This window comes from Fringilla coelebs (assembly GCF_963513975.1).
Source record: "Fringilla coelebs genome assembly, chromosome: 1".
Classification (NCBI taxonomy): domain Eukaryota; kingdom Metazoa; phylum Chordata; class Aves; order Passeriformes; family Fringillidae; genus Fringilla; species Fringilla coelebs.
In genome coordinates this window covers 17,422,383-17,445,471 of record NC_140028.1, presented here as the reverse complement: position 1 = coordinate 17,445,471, position 23,089 = coordinate 17,422,383, and the positions used below count along the sequence as shown (strand labels likewise).

The following is a 23,089-nucleotide window of genomic DNA, read 5'->3' as shown; positions in this document are numbered from 1 at the left end:
TACTTACTATGTTTCCTTATCTCCCTTGCTTATTGAGTACCAAGTAATTTAGATTTGGCTATCTTGTCATGGGAGTGGACCAGAAGGCTCTTATAACCTGGTAACCACTTTAAGATTAATTTTATGTGTGTAAAAGTTTAACTTGGTCTCTGATTAATTTGATTAATAGCTGCTAGCCATAAAGACTGTTTTCCCTCTTTATAGGAAAGAAAATTGTGCTGGAAGTTTGTTTCCAAGTTCTTCCTTTATGCTTTGAAGAAATGTTGGTAACTTGATATTTATTTTCTCAGGCAAATAGAGAACTGCTGCTTCACTCACTCTTTAAACTTTTCCATGCCTCATGACTCACTTCAGGTCAATGTTTTTCTCACGTGAAAGCTTCCTCTGACCAGAATGGAGTCATATGGCTATTTGTTTACAACAAATATTTATTAAATATACGAAAGCAAAGAGCAGAATCAGAACCACTGCTATATCTTTCAGACCACATACTATGAAAGTATTTTCTTCCTTACACTAAATGTCTCCTGACTTACACTTTTTGAAAGAACCAAAGATACAGAGACATACCAGTATTTTCTACGAGAAACAGACCACTAGAAAATATTTCCTGTCTGCCTCTCAACAGCTTTCTCACTGCCTGAAAGGAAAGACTTTGAAGAATTTTCTCTTCTTTCTCTCTTAACAGATCCAAAACAGACTACAGGAATAGAAAATCGATAGCATATATTATTTTATGCCTAGTAAACAGTGAATTTTACCTAATGAACAACAAACATTTTAAGTCTGAGGAAACTGTCCTCTCCTAGAGAGAAAGATGGAACTGATGCATTTACAGTGTATATGATCGTAATTATTTTTCTCCCATTGTGAAGTAGCCAAAAAATGAGGAAAACCAAAAAAAAAACCTCAGCAGAAAGAATTTTATACTTATTCTTTATTTCTTTTTCCACCTTGTGAAATAAAACAGCTTTTATGGCAATAACTTCTCTAATATCTACAGATACTATCTTCAGTACTCTTCTTTGTGTGTATTTCATATGTTTGGTCATCATAAAAAAAATTCAAATATAGATTTTGTGCAATTGCTGTAAATTGCAAATCTACTTTAGTTTGACTAATTAAAATATTTTCCAGTAAAATAAATATTATATAATAATTCTGTAAAAGCAATTTTACTAAAATCTAACTTTATCAGGTACCATTTCCATACACTATTCAAAATAATGTTAATTTGACTTAATAACACATAAAATACTGGCTTTTTTACATGCTAATTTATCTCCTTTAATGTTGATTGCTGCTTCTGTTGAGCCTTAAATAAAAGAGTTCAACCCTTCAGGGTCTTATATTTTTCCACTTTATAGCTGTTCACTCCTGCCTTGTTTCAATGCTTTCCCCTGTCCCACCAAAATTCTTAATGATGAATTGCATAAAGATCTTGTTAGAAAAACACCCCAGTATGAAGAGGCACACAAGTGAAAATAAATGGGGGGGAGAAGGGGGAAGCTGTTTCTTTTATCTTTAGTACAATCTTATGCCATTTTGAAGCCCTGTCTTTTATTAATTCTCTACAGAGAACATGTGTGGGGGTTTTTTTCTCACAAGATGAGTGTCATTAGATTAATATCTATAGAACAGATTGGATTTCCTTTCAGTTTGGTTAATTAAGGATACCAAACATAGCTTATATTACCCTTTCCACATAAACAAATGTTCCACATTGAAATTTTATGCACATTGTAAAAAGTTACATTTGCATACCTATATATCTTATCCTGAAACCTTTTTTATTGGTTCCATGATCTGCTGACCACCGGAGAAATACTTCATGGCCATTGCTGGTTATATTTAGAGAAGATGAATAGTCCCCACTGAGAGATATGAGCAATGGGCTATGACTATTTGGTCCTTGGTACAAAAGAAAGAAAAGGAAGGGAAAAAGGAGATACAAAGTTTAAAAGCACATACAATAAAACACACATGAACAATTAACATACATGCAAAACATCCTTCAAACAAATGGCAAATTAATTTGAATTAAAAAATTGAAATACTTTATAACTGGAAGCTATATATTTGCTCAAAATAAAAATTATTTCTAAGTATAACATGCAGTACAATTTTAAAATAAAATAATCCAACAGTTCTTTTTATCATAACAAATCAAAGCAATTTCTTAAGATTTTTTTATACTGAAAAATTATGATATACATAAACAATAGTAATTAGAAGCAATATAAAAAAATAATGATATAGACAAGGTATCATCCAAAGTTATATATCCTATAGTTACCATCAAAAACCTCAAGTATATCAAATTCCTTTTCTGTCTGGAAGAATTCAAAGAACATGCTGATATTATAACCCTTTTCCACAGTAATGGTCCATGCACACATCTGGAGGTTTGGGTAGCTGTCAGGATATCCAGGGCTCAGTATTACGCCTGTTGAATCCAGACGCATTTCATTGGCTGGACAGAGAACTGTGAAACAGAAAAATTGGCAAAAAAATCTAAAGCCCGTTATTTCTATTTCATGTGATTGATGAGATTTTCCTGAGTTTTAAAGAACTGCATTACTCATTCTATTTCCTTAAATTGAGCAACATGGTGATTTAAAATATGATGAAGTAATTGAATTTTGAATTTATCTGGATTCATTAGGTCTACAAGAATAACCATCTCATTAAACAGAAATAGTTGACATTACCATGTTATTGAAAATTTTTTCAAAAAATATGTTTACCTCATGATATATGAACAAACGCCTTCACTATATTCAGAATCTAACACTGCTAAACAGGAGCTTTGAAATCTTTTTATAATGACAACTAACTCCTACGTGAAAATGAGTTAGTCCTGAGTTACAAAAGAAAAATAATAGGATCTTAGTTTTCTCAAGAGCCCTGGAAATAACATTGTCTCATTAATTACAAAAATAAGGTTTTATATTGAAAAAGTTATTGGATTATGAAGAGAGATAAAGAACACAGGAAAGCAGAGAAAGGGAGAGAAGAAGAGCATTTATCTTCGTAATAAAACTTTGACAGAATCATACAATATTTGGGTTGGAAGTAACCTTTGAAGATCATCTAGTCCAACCCTCTTCAAATGCATCCAAAGTGAACTTGAACTGTATCTGCCCATATATTTTTAAAATATTTTTATCTAAGTTGTAAATTAGCATCTAGTTGCTAAACTTCAAAAGTTGTTTCTCATGTCCTGGGTTTGTTTCAATTACTCACAAAGAGATTGAGTACAGAACCTCCACCCCACTTAACAAAACTCATTTGGCTGGAATCTGGCTGTCAAACTACAGTGCTGTGCCACTTGTGACACCTATCTCGAGAAAATGAACAAAGTCATCCTCTTGGCTTTATATGTACATATAGACATATATTAATATAAAAATGTGTGGCAGGAAGAGCATAACAGTAATATGGCTACACTCATTTCTTTGCAGCTGGTTTTGCCTTACAAACTGTCCTTAATTTCAGGATTTTCAGCTAAACATCCCTCAGGAATTTTATAGAGAATTTAAAGTCTTGTCTCTGTTAGGCAGAATCCCTTGGGAATCGGGTAGGTAAGTTTCATGTGAATCAGAGAAAATGTTATCTGAGATATAGTTAAGAGACACCATTCAAGAATTTTCTCAGCGTCCCCTTATTATGATGCAAAATACAGTTTGAATCTTCTTACGCTGAAATTTTCATTTTATCCTGAAAGTAGAAGCTAATTTAAAAGAAAATTAAGGGCAAAGTTACCTGCTTTGCTTGGATAAAACTCTTTTTTAACTAAATAAGTTGATAGAAATTAGCTAAACTTGTGGAATTTAGTGACTACTTTCACACCTAAGGGAAATCTGCAAGAATTTTAAGAAATGGTCATCCAACTGACACAAACAAGAGAAAAAGGAGAAAAAAAATTGACATAGTTTTAAATAGTACTAAATGTGATGTAAACTAACCTGTATTAATTAAAATTACCAAATAAATATTAAATACAGTTTGCATCAATATTGTGGGAATCCACAAAATCAGAGGGTTTTGGGAAAGCTGCAAAAGCAGGCCTCAGAGACAACAGAAATGTGATTAGAACTAAGCAGTAGCCATGAGATAGCTCAACAGAAAAATTATTTAAAAAGTAGAAAAGCAAGGACAAATAGAACAATGGTCTGTGTATTAACACTTGTCTAGAATAACTCCCTAAGCTGTAGAAAAGCTTATCTAGCAAGATAGTAGGAAGTTTGAAGCTTACTAATGGAGCTCTGTGCATTGTGTTTTAAGGCTCACAAGCAGGTATTGTATTGGAATCAGTGAGCATTGTTTTAACCAAAGGTACGTGTGCGTATAGTGGTTTGATAGAACCACTATCAATGTGCTTCTGCTTTGTGTGATTGGTCAAAAAGCTTATAAAGTAAGTTTAACATTAAGTTTTACGTCTGCTGCCTGGGATGTGAGCTGATGGCATCTCCCCATTGTCATAACCATGTAATGAGACTGATGCTGAAAAATAAAACAGCTCAAGGCACGTTCCACAGCAGTCCCGTCCCATTTGTGATTTGTATATTACCCCCCGGCTGGCGATAAATAATTTTTTTAGTAATTCCTCATTTTTCTATTTTCTTTACTGCAATATATTAGATTCAAGACTAATGTTAATCTTAAATTTTGCTCAGCAGCATTCTTTAGATTTACTTCTGGATCAGTTTTGAATGTAGATATTGATTTATTCCAAGTCAAAAATTCTAAGAAAAATTCAATCGAATGCCACTATACTGGCTAAAGTATATAAGATATGCACAAGGTTAAAGCATCAGGAATGAACAGTATTAAGTTAAAAAAAAAAAATGCTCTACCCAGTTAAAAGAATTAATAAACTAATACTAACATGAACCCACAGAAAACTGAAATTTTCCTTGAAAGTGACTCTTATGTAGTGTGTTATACTCTGCACAGTGAAGTGTGGTAGCTTATCCATAGACCAATGCAACACAGTACAATCATGAAAGACAGAAATTTTTGGCATGTGTTTTTGCTGCCTTTAGATTCCACAAAGCTCTCTATTCATCTTTCATTACTGAAATGTAGCTTATCTACTGTGATCTTCAAACTTAGACATCAGTTAATTAAGATAAAAGAAAATATGCTTCTTTCTTTCCTAGGTTGCCAGTAGGACTGGTCATTTTAACACAATTTGAAAAATTCTTTTGAAATTTTCTTTTTAATTTTCTGAATCTTACTCTGAAGACCATGTTAATTTCATTCTGCTTTAAACAGAAATTATAAGAGTATCGATTTAAAATTTAGCATTGGAACAAACATTTAGCATTCATATCTGACAGATAAAAGATTAGCTACAGTAAATGGAGTCATCATTCCTGAGTTTTTGTCATGAGTCTTGCATTGAATACAAATATCCTTCAGCAACATCTACTGAGAGAATATTCCAGGATCAGCACATATGTCTCTATTTGCCCAATCTAATATTACATCATTTTAGCATTTAAAGCAATGCCTGGAGGTTACTATGGTTTTTCACCTATTAAATTCTATAAATCTGCCAAGTTAGGATTTAAATTTAAATTGGGGTGTTGGAAGCTATTTCTAGACACATTTTTATCTAACTGTCTAGATTTTCAGAAATTATCAGTGTAAAAGTTCTTATGAAGCTCACATTTCAATTTCACTTTGCATTTTTAAGAACTACACTCAGTGCTGTGAATGATTTTGACTTCTGCATAGTTTTGTTCATAAAATCAGGGGAAAACAGCTTATTCAGTTAAAAGAATAGACCCTTCCAGCTTTCCAGGAATGGAGGAAAAGAGTATATTTATACAAGATTTTTTTTTTAATTCTCAGCTGAAAGCTTAAGTGAATATTATAATAATAATAAAGTCCTAAAAAATAATATAGTGATTAATTTCTTAACATCTATATTGTGCACCATTTTATAACTTTAGAAAATGCTTAGAAACAGTAAAATATCAAAGTTTTACTCATAAATTTATTAGATTTATTCACAATTATTTACTATTGCCCAATAAATATTTCATAATGAGTGTTTTATGGATATGTTAATGAATTAAAACTACTGTAGAAGGACTCACCAAAACATCGGATTGGTAGAAAAAAACAGATGGCAGTATTTTTCATATAATACAAATGTAAATCAAACACACTTATTGTGACTGATTTGGGAAAGTATTTTAATCCTGATGTAGATGTTAGAATAGTACGCTCAGGAACAGATGGATCACAGAAGTATATCACAGAAGCTAGCAGAATTCAGAATGGCTTTTGCTTACATAACTTATACTTTTATGAGGCTGTGATGTTTTGGTTTGGTATTTTTTTCTTGAAAAACCTTTATCATATATGTTTATAACTCTAGGTCCTTATCTTTCCAGATATAAATGGAAGAATTAGCAACAAAACATAAACTCATGCCCATCGCTGTAACTGCAAGGAGATTCCATTTTTTTAATGAAGCACATGCAAGGCCAATCTTCATTTGTTCCCTAATCAGTTTGGGATGAAAGAAAGATCTCACTTTTTTTTTTAATTCTAGAAAATCTGTATTCTACTATAACACACCAAATTTCACCTTAATAAAGACTGGTATAAAGTGTGATGTTAGGGGCTGGCAGGACTGTATCATTTTGACTTTAGCAATGAGATGGCATTGTATCTGTGTTCGCAGTTCTCAATAAGAGAAAAAGTGAAGAAACACACATTTCTCATGTGCACACACACACACACACACACACATGCAGAAAACCTGTTTTTTTAGAATACACTGAATAAAAAATGCAAGTACTTAAAACAGCACTGAAAAAATATTTTGTGAGCTTGTTCACCCAAATCCATGCTATGTTAATTTAGCGTTTTTGAAAATTCCCATATAAATTTTCATACTATTATGTATAGAGAAAATGAGTCTCATTATTTACCAGACTCCTCAAAAAAAAAAGAATCAGAAAACCATTATCAGCCCTTTCAACTTGTGAAGTTAATGAAAAGATTACTAATTATTTCTCATTAATATCTGACATACATGAAACAAACCAAAGAGTTCTATATTGGGATAAATCATGAAAAGTCTGAAATCGTTTCAGTATGCTGCCTTATATAAAGAGATGTAGAAGTTATTTAAGGAATCCCCACTGAACTGGCCTGTCATCAGGAAAGTAAAAAGGAAAAAAAAACCTTGACAAGTAGGCGGTGCTCCATCCATCTGAAGCCTTTCCCCCAGTCGGCACGTCAGAATCTCATTACCAACCAGCGTAAAGCCTGGTTGACACTGGTACCTTATTATATCTCCTGTTCAGAAAAACAACACAAGGCGAAACACACAAACAAAATAAGCATTAAACAGCAATTAACTAGGACTTTTAGCTTTGAAAACATTATTGATTAATGAAGTTTCTTACCATCATATTATACAATGGGCTAAATGACCTCTGGCATAAACAACTTTGATTAGTCTAAGAAATGTGGTAAATGAGGTTTGTGTTGCACACTGTGCTGCATCTATCACTCCTTTCCACCACATTATTTATTAGATAGTTTGCTAAGTTGTCTGGGTTTGACTGATGCTATGTGAATCAAATGTCCACAGAGCTTTAAGCAATATAATTTATAGGATAAACATTATGGAACTAAATAAAGGTCTAAGATCAAGTCAGTAATTCATACAATCCTGAGGGAAAAAATTAAATAGCAAATGTACTTGTTGATGCTATCTAGACCTTGCACTCTGAGAATAGAAATTTTCATTTTTTAATTAAGAGACCAAAAATTCATATAGTTTAATGTACCAATAAAAGTAAAAACCTGCATATCCCAGCAGTTCTCCTTGGCCCATACTACAGAGAGAAAAGGAAAATAAGTAATTTCTCTTTTTGACCTATATAACTAATTATATATTGGTGCATATGCTAAGAAAAAATATTTTCTTTGCCATAATGTGAGCAAAACTAGCTCACCAGACATCTGAAATCATATAATAAATCATATTTCTTTGAAATATAAGTGTCTAAGTAATATTGACATGTCTCAGAAAGTTAGAATATCATCCCCTTCTCTGATCCTCATAACTTTTACAAGTTTGATTTTAGTTTTTAGGTCACAGAACCTTAATTCTGGCACAGAATATACCATTGTCTACATGTTTCTTATGGATTTTGTTTGTCTCAGTGTAATACAATGTAATACAATGTTTTATATTCAATATTATGAAAAATGTATTTTAAAATTAATTACAAAGAGTTATTGTATTACTTATATGTTATCTCTAAAACATGGATGGGATTCAGAGTGCATAAGGAAGAGGAATGATTTCTTAAAAAATGTATTTTAAAATAAGAATCTGAAATATTACAAGTATGATTTCCATTCTGAAAGGCACCCTGTGCACAGCACATTTATTTCATAAACAAATTTTGTGCTTTTATTTTATTTTAATATTACCTATTTCAAATTCATCATCCTCAGCTAGAATTTCAGCATTTGGTACGTTTGCTGGAGGCTGGCAGACACGGAGCTGATAGGCTATAAACAGGAACAAAGCACAGTTGACATTCTCAAACATAATTATCATAACAATGCAATAACAGATTTAATATTCACATTAGCAGGATAAACATAAAAACTCAATTTATATTGAAACTTTCAAAAGAATCAAAATAAAGGAAATGAAAACATTGGAAGTTGTGTCTGCATTCTCAATTAGTTATTTAGTTTTAGTGGCAAAATCCTCTTCATAAATAACATAAGAAATTTAGAAGTGGTTGCCAATTTTCTCACTTGAGCAATTCCAGTCAAAAAGCAAATATTTTTGTACTTTTCAATCATTGTTTTGCTTGGTTTTTTTGGTTTTTTTCATGATAAAATTTTACTTTTGAAGTCTTCCACTTTTGAAACCTTGCAACCAATACAAGTTTTGGAAACCCAAAGATTTTACACAGAGGCAGCATAACTAATAGACAGGAACATTTTGAATGTGAAATTTCCTAATAAATAAATAGTTGTGGAGTACACATAACCTGCAGATAGAGTCAGAGAATAATCCTACTTTCAAAATTCTCATTTGAAGTTTTACATGGAATAATGTTCTGAGATTTAGCGCATGATGCAACAGCCAGGCAAGATAACCTGTTCAAACAAATAAAAAATAAGTAGGAAGTGTATGCAGAAGTGGTACAGACTGATTTTTCTTCCCCCAGAGATCCAATGAAAATGGGCTTATGTTTGGAGACAGAAAAACTACAATCTGAGCTTAATACAATTAGGACAGAAATCTGGAAAAAGACATCATTTTGATGTATTTTTAGCTAGAGTCTTTCCTGTGTTAAAGCATACATTCAGGATGAAGTATGCTTGGGTTTCATTAATATAACTTTTTCATACAGCACATAGAATTTCTCTTCAGCACAAAATACCATTTATTTATAGCAAATGACAGCTCAGCTTCAGTAATACACATTCTTGGTTGCTTTGTGTATTTAAATCCTTTACTACTCTAATTGGTCAAACTTTTGAAAATCACAAAATTTATACCATAAGTAAGACCTTTTGTTACTACTGAGTCAGCCTTATTTGATATCTTCCTCTTACACCTTTTCTTCATTCAGGTAATGAAGATCTACTTAAATCAGTGAGTCAGAAAAACCAGTAAAACACACCAACTAAACATGAAACAGCTGTGCTGTTTGCATCAAGAAAAATAATAATAAAAATCATGAACACAATTAAAAATTGATTCAATAAAGTCCTACAAATTATCTCAAACGTCTCTCATTTCAGGGTAAGAGGAGTATCATTAATTTTAATCCCTAAATTATTTATTTTAAATAAATTTGACTCCTTGCATTTATTTGACTCCTTGACTGCCTTTCATTTATTGCTATAATTTTTGTTCAGCTGGTATAAAGCATCATAGACTCCAAGATACAGAAAGATTTCTTTGTCTTGACAACATTAATATAAAGATAGTTTTAAGTTTTTTTGTAAGTAATATTTGTGCTGCTCGGTTTGCATCTTTATTGCACATCAGAGCCCACACCCATGGTATGGAAATTTTCACAACAAAAGAAACAAGTCAAAGAAGATCTTTAGAGACACTTTAATACTAGCAAATTACTGGACCAGAAGAAATAGCCTGAAGTTACTCCACATGAGATTGGATATTAGTAAAAATGTGTTAACCAAAAGGGCTGCCAAGAATTGGAGCAGGCTGCCCAGAGAAGAGGTGGAGTCGCCTCCCTGGAGGTATTTACAAGGCATATAATGTGCTATTTATCAACATGGCTTAGTGGCAAAATTGGCAGCGTTGGATTTATAGTTGGACTTAATGTTCTAAAAGGTCTTTTCTGAATAATTCTCTGATTCCATGAGCATTTTAGCATATGTTTGGTCACATATTGATACATTAGTAGATATCAATACATATGGACTCATTAATGAATGCAAAATGGAATTTTGTCCTTTGCAATTTGATACATGCAATATAGATGCCAAGATTTGGAATGGAAATTCTGATCCCTCTCTGCCTAACCCTGCTGGAGTCTCTATTCCATAATCAATTGCCAGTGGTTTTTTTCATTGTAGGCTTTATGTATTTTTCTGTTTTGTTTTACTTAGCTTAAAGTTCCTTTAAGCCCATGAATTCTATCTGTATTCACCACTGTTTTTAATAAGTCAAAAAGAAAATCTTCTAGTCACAAAATTTGACCTTGATCCAGAAAACAGGATGTAGTGTGTTCAAATTTCCTAGGATGTTCAATCTAATGGGTATGCACAAAGCACCAAAACCCACCCTTCTCAATCTGTTCCCTTGTAATCATAGCAATGTACAAGGCACTTGGCCACAGAGGGTCTGGATGACTACAAAAAGAGGCAGAATTCAGTGAATTAATTCATACACAGTTTCATTCAGTCAGTATTTAATTTGTTAATTAACTTTACACTATGCAGTTCACTATCATTGAACTATATAGTGTAGCAAACAACATAGGTATCGTTCACTATCATTGGTATCTCTACAAAAACAACACTTACTTCAAAATATCCAAATTTCAAAAAGAAATTTAATGTCCTCCAAAAACATTTAGGTTTCAAAGGAATTTTAGAAGCATTATAAAAAGTAAAAGAATGTGCACCTTGAATTTTAGGGTCTTGATGCCACCTTCTTTGTTCATGTCTCATCACAGTGCAATCTTTTTATTTTTGTCTAACTAATATTAAATTTAATATCTGGTCGAGAAAATAAATTATTTTCATAATTCATGTTAGTCTTTCATATGTTTGCATTAACCTAGTAGTGGTCAATCATATTCATAATAGCAACTCTTAGAAAAAGATATTGTTTTTTTTTTTATGTCTTGTCTTCCTCCAGTGACCAGTAAAAACAGTGAAAAAGTTTAATTTGTCACACTTACCATGATAACTAAGTACAAAGAAGCCACTGGTAGTAAAGTCACTGTGAAACTTTATCAGAATCTGATTGGAAGTGCTATAGACTGATTCTAGTGCAGTGTTGCCACTAAATTGTCCAATTTGAGGGGAAGTTTGGTCTGGTCCATCCCTAAGAAAAACAAACAGAATAATTTTTTTTTCTTTCTTTGGTCCAAAAAATTTAATATGATTTCTCCAAATTTTAAGTGAATGCAGTAAATTTTCCCTAGATTACACTAAAAGGCATGAGACAACTAAAATAAGATAAACCAGACAACAAGGGCTGAAGACCTTCTCTTATCCTGTATGTGGACTGAACACTAATTTAACCACCTTTTGAAAGTCAAATTCTTATTTTCTAATAAAAATTTCAGCCAACTCTAAATTACTGAATTTGTGATTGTACTTCATCTACTTGCCATAACCTCTGAGCACATTTTTGTATCTATACTTTCAAATGTGGCTATCAGAAAATAAATAAAACTAATAACTGTTCATGCCCTCCAGTCTTTTGAATCTGATCATTTCTAGGAAAATTAGGAGATAATTTGTGTTGTTATAATTATTAATAGAATAAATTAAAAATACATGAATGAACATTGGCTTTGGCAAAAATAAACCCAAAATGCTTACAGACTACTGAATACAAGATTCCCCTTGAAAACTGCATGGTGACATTAATAAATGCATATTTTATAGTTAATTTTAGAAATGCTCTGTTGTCAGCTTACTTTAACCTAGCTTTTCCCCCCCTAATTAATAGTTTTGCTATTATTTATGGTTTATAATAGATATGGATAGATAAGAATTGATTTAAAGTTTATTTTTACGAGTGATTCAGAGTTTTCTCCATCAATGTGTTGCTCTGTTATGAGTTTTATATAAATATGTCTTTTTGACTCAGGTAGTGTCATGGTTTACCACTACAGGTAGGAATTAATATATTTTTTGGTAGCTTTAACCACAACTGAGTATAATATACAGCTGATTAATTTCTTTAATCCTTCTTCATATGAATGTACGGATATTACTTTGTACTATTTATTATGATTTTGAGAATACATGTACTGCTCAAAAGATCATTGCTACCTTATGGAGAAATGAAACATTCATTTCAATAGAAAAATTAAAGTTAGTAATAAACAACAGTGGAATTGTACAGAGCACAGCATCATGATACAAGAGTATTAAATGTTCATCCTTGTTTCCTTCCAGATTGGAATTGACAAAGAGTAAGCAGTGGATGTTTATATTTAAAGTTATTTTTCAATAGTTATTAGCATTATATATTTAAAAAAAAACCAAAATAAAAATATGGATATATTTTATTTTGAAAATTTTGTAGTAATATGTTTGTCCAAATTATGGCACATTGACACTTTCCCTGTTTTAGCAGGGAAGTTGTATGCTTTGAAGTATTTGAATTGTAAATAAAATGGGGTTTTTTTTTGCATTGGAAACTGCTATAAAATTTTTGATATGCATTATAAATCAAAAATATCTCAGAAATTGTATAGGCTACATAATTAAATAGCCATTACGTATATAATACAATTTTTACATGTGTACAAATGAGGACTAAAGCCATTAAATGTCTTCAAATACATGGTGTAGGCATTAATGTGATAGGCTGCTGCTGAGGGTCATCATGCAGAGCCATGACAGACATGGATTCAAGTACACAGAGAATAGAATTTGATTACAGTCATTGTAAGCTCAATTGACTTTGTCAAAGCCAAATACAAAAAGAGCCTCTCGTTTTATGTACCCTTAAGAATAAAAGAAGCCAACTTGGAAGAAATGAATTGAGTGTTGCCCTACTTTAGTTTCTAGTAGTCCTTTTCTAAAATGTTAATACATACATCTGAAACTCCTTATCACTCCCTTCTTAAGTATAGTTTCTCTTGATTGTTGATGAACTATTATAGCATACCTCTATATGCTTTACTTTGTTGGCAAACTGAGAAACACTATTATTGTTTTTGATTTCTTGTCCAGTGTTATCTAGAGAGAATGGTCCATTGGAAAATATGGATTGACAACTCAGTCATTTCTCTTAGAGAGAATACCAGTTTCAAGGGGAAAATCACAAATATATTCTTTTAAATTAATATTTGGTTATACAGTGTCACATAAAGATTAAATAAATGCCAAAAGTGTTTCCTTACCAGACAGTTATGAAATCATATATTGGCTCTGTTTGTAGAACTGTGAAATTGATGTAGATTCCATTCCCAGGTGGTACTCTTACAAGCCAGAAGCAGTCTTGAAAGTTTGGATACTCATCAGGGTATCCTGGAGAGTATATGGTGCCATTCATTGCAGTTATGTTTCCTCCACACAGAGCTATAAAAAAGACATGTTTTAAAAATAGCCAGTATATGCTTTTTTCATTCTACTTGAACTATATTAATGCTCTAGTTTTGAACACATTTGATACACTTAACTTCCTTGCTTATGACCATTCCTGTGCAAAGAAAACAGATTTTATTCAGCTTTGTGCAGAGTCAGAAGTCTCTTTTGACAGTATTTGACAAATAAACAAATAAAGAAAATAATAATTCTGATGCAACAAATACTATCAGAAGTAGGATTAAAGAAATATATATACATGTAGGGGGAAATTCCCTGCACAACTGAAAATTACTTTGTTAGGGCTTTGTGTAAATTCCAGCTACAATTAGCAACAAATCACACTAATTGTTTTCATGTACAGTCAGAAGAAGATAGCCAACTAACACATGAAAGAAGGCACATGCAAGGTTGAGAGGTGGGTGAAGATTAGAGGGGAACTTCAAAATTAAAACATTTTTTCCAACAGGATAAATAGTAATTTTGCATTTATAGACATAAATTCTGGTAAATAAAGTAAGAGTCCTCTCTGTAATTCATGCCAGAGTGCTAATTTTAGACATCATACAGCGCAAGAATGATCATACAGATTCTGGACTTTCATAACTCTTTACTTCTGGAAAACTATTAGTCCAAACTAGATTATTTTCTGCGTACAGATCTGTGTTGAATATGACACCACCTGGTTTTTGCAGAAGAGAAATGTATACAAGCCTAGCTCTGGAAAAGTAAGCAAAGCTTAAAATTGTATAATTTGCTTTATTTTGCATATATTTATTTTGTCCCCTCTACCCTACAAGGTGCATGTTATGGCAATACAGATTTTCTAATATATGTTTTAAAATCTTCAACCAGAGCAGTTTTGACATATAAGTTTGACATATAAGAATTATGCGTCATTTGTATTTAGCAAAAACAAATATTATGGTTTATGTTTATAAACTTTGGTGCTGAACTGTAGGGTAAGAAGTGATGCACAGTGACACTTCCACCATTTCAGACTCAACAGCTTGGGCACTGCTTTTCTTCAGCTTTAACCTTAAAGGCTCAAGGGGGTTTGAGCAGTAGAGACAGAAATGGTTTTGCAGCCAGCTCTTAGGGGAGTGAAAACATGGTCTGATGACTGTCAGGGAACAAGACTTCTTGGAAAAGGAGAGGGAACAGAATCCAAATAGGTTAAAGCAAGGGAGATGAGTTAAGAAGGGACAGAGAGTGTTAGATGATGCTGAGCACAGGTTAAAGGAATATTAGGTTCACAGGGATGCAAGGAGAGAATAAAACTGCTTAAACAGAAGCAAGTTTAGTCATATTTAATTCAGATTTTCTGCTTCAAGGAATCTGAGGAATTAAAAAAGCCTTGGTATTTCTTGTCTTACAATAAAGACATTAAAGTAAATACAAATTTAAGACATGCTGTGTATTTCTGGTACTAGGTATACACAAAAAAGCCAACTTCATTTTAATGCTTTTGAACACAAAGTCTTTCTCTTAAATCAAACCAAGTGAAACTAGAAGATAACTCATTATCCTTTTTTTGCAACAATAAAACAAAACAAAACAAAACAAAACAAAACAAAAAAGAAAAAAAACAAAGAAAACCAACTCAAAAATATCTGTAGCATATGAAAAATTCACAAACCATTACTAAAAATACCACAGAAAGTATCGGCACAAACCCCCATGTAATTTAAGAAATTTTTCTGGGAGCTGAGTAGAGTTGACAGTCTGTAATCACACAGAAAACATGGATCTTAGATCTCTATTATCAAGTTGGTGGATATTTTAATCTTAATTTTTCATATCAAATAAATTAGAAACAAAGAACATTCAGCTACTGTTCAGGAACTTCATCAAAATTGATACTCAGGGAAACAACATGCTTTGAACATCTTACAATTTACTAATTAAATTATTGGTTCCAGTAAGGTATTTCAAGGAAACAGAATCCTGCATTCAATAGGTTGTTTTGATTGTGAAGCACAGAAAATACAGCAAGAACTAAGCTAAGTGTTTAGCAGTGAAGACATGAACTATGAAGGCATTACTATCCCACAAGATACAGAAAATGGGTGGTGAAACTTAATTATAATGAGTTAACTTCTTCCCCTTTCAAAAAAAAATTACAGTATGTCATCTGTCTTTTATATTATAAGGCCTCCCCTTCTGAATTCAGTACCAGTTAGGTCCTAATTTACCTACCACATCCCCCCCAAAATTCCTAAGGCTCACTTGAGTCGAGCAGGAATTTTGAATAATGAAGCTTCTCATTTGCATACCTAAATTTGGGTATATGGTGCAAAATATAATGAAGAAATTGAGGAAATGGGGGAGCGTTTTATTTTCTATTTGGGTGGTTGCATTTGGCTTTGGAGTTTTTCGGGGGTGGGGTGCTGTTGTGTTGTTGTTGGGGGTTTTTATTTGGGCATTTCCCTCCTGCATGATAGGGAGGATCCCATTCTCAATGCTGTTTCACCATTCAATACAGAGGGAAGCTAGGCCTTGAAGTGGAGGACTGACCTTCTTTGGTCTGATGCTTAGGAACAGGTTCCCTTCAGCATAGCTAGGGAAGAGAGAAACACTTCTACAGAACCACCACAGTCATTCTGTCTCCTTAAAATTACAGCTACGTGCAAGTCACAGTTCCTGGAACCTTCTTTTTTGTTTCAAGCACAAGTGAAAAAAAAACAAATGTAAAAGATTAAAAAAAATGTAATTTAAACAAAAAATCCATTCAGAAAAAAATGTATGTTAAAATGATTTCATAGAGCACTGGCTGGAGGACAATTTCACTCCAGACCACCTTTAATATTTCTTACTAACTGATAAGAAAAAACATAAGTGGCCAGAACTGTAAACTCAATTTTTGAAGCCTTTTTTCTTAATTTAGTGCAGAGCTTTTCCATTGCCTCACCTAGATTAAAAGTAGCATGGGTCTCCACATTCCAGACTTTAAGCTTAACCTTCCAAAATCAAATGTAGTATTTCAGATAAGTTTTCAGAGATTTCATATTACAAAACATTTCAGCTTCTCTGCTAAAATTTTAATGTGAAAAACTGAATACTTAATTTGCAAAGACTACACTGTAAATATACAGGCCTCTGTAAATCAAAAGCTGAAATTACTTTAGTTAACAGCCTTAGGAAGACTTTCAAATGATGAAGGGTTTATAGGTCCCCTGGAACATACCTTCACATCTGGGAAGGGGATGATTCCAATTGCGGCTGATGCCGTGAAGACAAGTTAGAGCTGAATTTCCAATCAACGTGTAGCCAGGAAAACACTCAAATGAAATAGTTTGTCCCACAGTAAAGTCATTTCCAATAACAAAACCATTACGAAATGGTCGAGGATCAGGACAGCTTTGTAGCTGATATGCTGAAATAAATAATAATAATGGTGGAAAATCAGTAAAATAAAAATTCTGATTATCTCAAAAATAAGAGCATTTAATTAGAATAAAAATAAAAGCCACAGACAGCCTATATGATGTTCCATGATGCTGATGATCAAATCATTGATTTTACACCTGGAGAAGTACAGTGAAACCAGCTACACTTCAGTGCTGTTAAATAACATTTATTTTTGCTGTTTGAAGATACTATTCTGAGATAGATGAAGTTCTTTTCTGATCCAATAGGAGTTGTTAGGTTTTACATTCTTCTGTTTAAGGAAAAAGAGAAATAAATATGTCAATACTTTTGTTTGTTTTTCCCAGGAGAATTAAAAGGCTCTATAAAGAACTGGAATATCGAAGACTTTATAGTGATCAAGTACAATTTGAAAAAAAGCTTTTCTCACAAATCTTGGTGATTTTTTCCAAGAGGATTTGAAGCATTGTCTTATTACCAATGTGAGAACAAATAAGCTGTGTAAAGTTGAAGTATAGGAATATCATGCCATATATCTTTGAAAGAATCAGTTCTGTCTTATGTGGTTAAAACACAGAAAAGAACTTAGCAGTGTTTTGACAAATGACAGCATCTTCAAAATTATTACTGTTACTATTAATAGAATATGGTCTTAGGTTTTTACTGTCCTTAGAACTTTAGGCCACAAATTGACTTTTTCTTTAAAAGCTAATTCTTTTTACAGGCTCACTTCCACAATGTTACACAGAGTTCAAATCAATTTGGACTTGTTACTATTAAAAGAGTAATAGGAGACTACTCTAAAATAAAATCTCTTTAAATCACTCTTAGGTGTTATTCATATAATGAAAACAGGTCTACTTTAAAATACACGTTTGACCTTTTCTCATGAACAGTGGTGATCTAATCCCTTTTAAATGAAAATGCAATTCTGTAAATAGAACTATGATCTCGTGATCTTCACCAGCTCAGCATGACCTACTTGGGTACAAAAGAACAAGAACCTTCGGGGAAATGGTGAACTAGGAAATAAAATGGATTTGGAGATTTTTGGGTTGGCATTAATTTGCACAAACCTACATCCATCTAGTAATACAAAACAGAATTTAGATGTATACCTTCCAGAACCCATTACACAAAATTAAAATTCCAGTGTGCTTCCAAACATTGAATAAAGATGTTTCTTTTGTAAAGGCATGCAATTTAAATTAATATGCCAATCAGCTTCAGATATTAGCAATTATGTATTTGCTGACATTTGACCTGATTTTAATGAAAAAATATGCAATTAATTTTTTTTTTATCTTAACTTTCTTCATTCTTCTGTTTTATCTCAACGTTTAAAGCTTGGCACTGAAACACATAAAATCTTTCATATTTATTTTTAGGAATCCCCAAAACCCCATTAAAATCTGTAACAGCCACCGTGCTCTTTCTCATTAGAATGTCCAAATCTCACCTTGATATACAATATGAAATCCTTGTTTGTTCTGTGAGTAATCACTGTGAAAGTATAAGCTGGTTTCATGAGTTGTGCTGAACAAAGAGGCTGGTAGCTGAGGGCCACTTAGTCTCCCAATAACAGTGCTAGTTTCTGTAGATCCACTCCTAACTTCTAAGTAATCGTGTATGGTCTCCGTTGAGAAATTCAAAAACTGCAAATGCACACCTGAAAAACATTGTCAGTAAATAAACACCACCAGTACCAAAACCAGGAGGGAAAATAAAGTGTGTTCATTTTATACTGATCATTGCAGAAAATAACCAGGTGGAAATCTATGTACTACCTGGGAAGCATCTGTGTATTTCGCAGTTCTGATGTGTGTGGGGCTGCACATCTGCCAGCAATCTTTAAATTGGACTAGATGGTGAGCAGAAAGGCCTCAGGTCCAGCTCAGGGTATCAGGCAGGCAGAGCCTCTGCTGCTACCCCAAGGACTTGTGAAAGCAGAGTGCATGGGGAACACATGTGAGTGCTCCACACACACTGCGGTATATGGTGGTTTTGGTGACAGAAATTTCTGATTATTTGGTTCAGTAAGGAATAGGAAGGCAGCTTATTCTCTATTAGCAAATTACCTCTCCTAATCTGGTGATGTATTACAAAAATTGTGCAGCATGAGAAGAAAATTCAATGCACTGAATAATTATAGGGTTCTTAAACATTCTCCTGTTTATAACATTTTTCTATATAAGTTACAACCAAGAAAAAAAATGCAGTTTGTCTGGATCTATTGCAACTATGGCATGATAATGCAGTAGTTTCACTAGAAAGATGATTGAGTCCTACTGGTGTTTCTGGCTAAGACAACACAATTTCATATAAAACTGAAAGTAAAAGATATAATGTCAGATAAATTATTGAAAGTCATTAATAGTTTTGTAACTCCTGATCTGTAATACCTAAATAGCGTTTATCACTGTCTTTTAGAACTTCACCCCAGATACCATGTGAAGTTTATAAAAGATTTTCTGAAGCATGAAACATTTTATATGCAAGTTATGTGCATAATTCAATTACTGTTGCCCTGATAATTTCTGTCTTGCTTTATCTGAAGACAGTCTATAAGTGATAAGAAACATTTTAAGTGTCATTCTTTGACTTTGTCAGCCTTCCCAATATTTCCTACAAAGAGAATCAAGCTATATTCAATCTTTGCTCTTTGTCTATCAAGATACTTTGGCCTTTCATTTGATCCTGTGAACCATACAGTTGTCCAAAGTTTAAGCTCTCATTAACAACTGCCAGCTCCTGTGACCTTGCTGTCAGTTTTTTCCTCTTTCATGAACTTTCTTTCATACTAAAGTATAAATACATTTTCGCAAATCATCCTGCTCTCTGTATTGCACTTTCTCTTCAAGTTTCTGAACCATATCAATCTTCAAAATTATTCATCCCTTGCTCTGCCAGTAGCACCTGCCTCTCTTTGTCTGAAACTTCAGCTTGCTAGACTGATTTTTTTTTCCATGCTTTTTTGCAGTTAGTTTCATCCTGCTTGAAAGAGTGGTGAATATATTTATATATGCAAATAAACACAGTGTCCTTGGTAAAAACATTACACCTTTAGCTAATATACAGTGGAGAAGCTTATGATCTGTAACTTATTATTGGGAGAAAGTCTTTCTAAAAAAAGATTTAAACAAGTGAAAGTCTATAGAACGTTCCCATGATGGTGTTTTTGAGTTTTTCTATTTACTACACAGAAGAATTGGATGTTCCTCCATTAGATCAGAGTCCCAGCATCACTAAAACCAGTTTTAGCCATCACTTCTTCAAAAGTAATATTTTTCTTTTTTTACGGTGAAATTTTACTTTAATATTCAATTTGGTTTCAAACATATCTCACTTAACAAGCATGTTTCAATCTGTGCAGCTTTAGTCTTCTTCTAGAAAATGAATAATTTCATTTTCCTATACATGAACTGGAAAACAGTTCATAAATCCAGTGAATAAAATTCAGTTGATACAAAGCAGTTCAGAACTGCTTCAGAACAAAGCAGTTCAAAACAGTTCAATATTGATTTTGGTGGTTAAACTTGCTTATCCAATAAACTGTCTCCAAAACTTCAGCAGCTGAATCTCCTGCCTAATGGAAGTCAAACTAAATAGTATGTTAACAATGTAGAGTGCAAATAGCAGTCTGAAGAGTTAAGTTAGAATTATTGGACACATAAGTCTGGCAGAATGCAAGCAAAGAAAACAGAGTAAGGAGTCAGTATGGGAAGAGAGACAGGATAGCAGTAAAGTGAGGGAAGAGGCAGATGGCAATGTATTTGGGATAAAAAGTCAGCAGGTTCTGGATGCAGTTGAATATACCATTTTTAAATTAAATTTGAAATTTAAGCAATATTTCAGATTTTTATTATCTCTTCTTTATTAGCAAATGTCTTTGGAATCATCTGTCAAAATATTGTGTTCCCTTATAGCTCTGAATATTCTTTTCTCCTGTGGATTTGATCCAGAAATAATTTGCCTACTACAGCTATAATTTCTTTTTGGATAACTTAACAAGCAGAAATCTATTTGTGATTCTAGACAGCACTATGACTCATAATGAAGCACTACAAATTGTCCCATCAGGCTATCTAAAAATTCAGGTAGTGGCAGAGTTAGAGTGTCAATGTTATTTCAATAAAATGCTTAGAAAAAAAAATCAATTATTGACTGTAATCTTGTGTGTTTGAACAACATGCAAACAAACAAATTGGGTTTTATATAGAAATCCCCATTTTAATATAATGCATTTCCCCCAGATAGATTTTGTTAAGTCAATATAAACAACCCATGCAGAACTATTGGCTTTCATATAAATCATAAGTGAACTAGGCTCATGGGATTTCTAATTTAAAAAAAACATATAATTGATTTTAAAAAGAGGAGGGAAAGAATCTGAAGCTATGCAGAAGAGAATATTATTTGGGATGTCACACTCACTCTGGAAGACCCAGAAATTCTGTATCATCAAGTAAAGAATAGGGAAGAAGATGGCAAGTATAAAATAGAAAAATCCAAGGCCTGTCTAAGAAAACCAGCACACCATTCAATTGGCATATAAAGAAAAAATTTCAAGTGCACATGCTCCTCAAAAGTGTCACATGTGTTAAAAACTAGAAGGGACAACTCTACAGGCTTCAAATAAAGATTTCACAATAAAATATGCATAGGATCCACCCAAACTTGCTCAAGGTGTTAGCCAATGTAATTAAAATGCTTATAGTACCTACACAAAACCATAGTACAATAAGAGAAGGTCTAGTGACTTGAATAAATCTGAATACATATTCACCTTTAAGACAACAAAAAGGACCTGGGAAATGGCAACTACAGTTTGCTGCAGTCCTTGGAAAAATTATGGAACTTGTTTTTTTGGAGGCAATTTCCAAATATATAAGACACAAAAAGACACTTAGGAGTATTCATCATGGATTTTCTAACAGAAAATAACAGTTAATCAACCATTATAAATTGAAAAGGGAGAAAAGTGTATATAATATACTTTCACCCTGCTATGACTTTTGACTCAGTCTATAACATTCTCATCTGAAAGCTGAACATACATGAGCTTGATGAATGGAAAGGAAGTCAGTAACAAAAATTAACATAACTTTGAGGCTCCAAGGGTGATAATCAGCCATTCAATGGTTGGCAGCCAGTAACAAGCACAATATTCTGTGGGTTGCTATGGAAGCTTACACTGGTTTATGTCATTAGAAGAGACTTGGAAAATGAGAATGCATCCTCAACAAATGTGTGGAGGATACTAAACTAGGGGTTGTGGGTGACATATTAAATGGCACAATTTTTGTTTGAAGAACACTAAAAAACTTAAGGACTGAGTAAACAAATGCTTCTGAAAGGTTTGCACAAGGAGAGGCACAAAATTCTGCATCTGGAGTACAGCATCCTTATCTGTTCCAGCCTGGGGATTGATTAGGTGAGTAGCAGCCCCAGTGAGAGAGTTCCACCAGTCGTGGGCTTGATCCAGTGTTTCTGACAATTCTACTTTGAGTGGGAAGTTTGACAGCTTTAAGTGGGAGGCTTCTACATTTCTATGCTGCTATGAGTTTTACCTAAGATATGCAAAGAAACCTAATGATAAAATAATTAATAAAATGTAGCTTTAACTTCTAAATTGATTTGGTGTGAAATATTCATGCTAGCTGGCTTTTTTGTTGGGTTTATGATTTCACAAAAAGATAAATCAATCCTGTAAAGTTAGAAAATTGTGCTGAATTCTAATTAAACAATTTTGTCTTTATCAGAAAATGTTGGCATATATTAAATGAAAAACCAAGAACACTGTAGCTTTTCTATATTAAATATTTCTTTTAAGATTTTGTTAACTTTTTCAAATTAATTATAATTGTTTTTTTGCTGGCATAAAGATTAACAATATTTTAAAATCTATGTT

At 32.8% G+C, this 23,089-nt stretch overlaps 1 protein-coding gene across 3 annotated transcripts in view; it reads right to left on the bottom strand.

Moving 5' to 3' along the window:
* CSMD3 (CUB and Sushi multiple domains 3) overlaps window positions 1-23,089 on the bottom strand; it is a gene marked incomplete at both ends in the record, with an annotated part of 576,542 nt that overhangs the window by 72,361 nt on the left and 481,092 nt on the right. For all 3 annotated transcript variants that reach the window (XM_084217912.1, XM_084217913.1, XM_084217914.1), the window contains 8 exons: window positions 1,765-1,911; window positions 2,297-2,485; window positions 7,210-7,323; window positions 8,473-8,553; window positions 11,442-11,587; window positions 13,626-13,803; window positions 16,997-17,185; window positions 18,638-18,847. In XM_084217912.1, coding sequence (XP_084074038.1) covers window positions 1,765-1,911; window positions 2,297-2,485; window positions 7,210-7,323; window positions 8,473-8,553; window positions 11,442-11,587; window positions 13,626-13,803; window positions 16,997-17,185; window positions 18,638-18,847 — 1,254 coding nt within the window. The remainder of the gene's footprint in view (window positions 1-1,764; window positions 1,912-2,296; window positions 2,486-7,209; window positions 7,324-8,472; window positions 8,554-11,441; window positions 11,588-13,625; window positions 13,804-16,996; window positions 17,186-18,637; window positions 18,848-23,089) is intronic.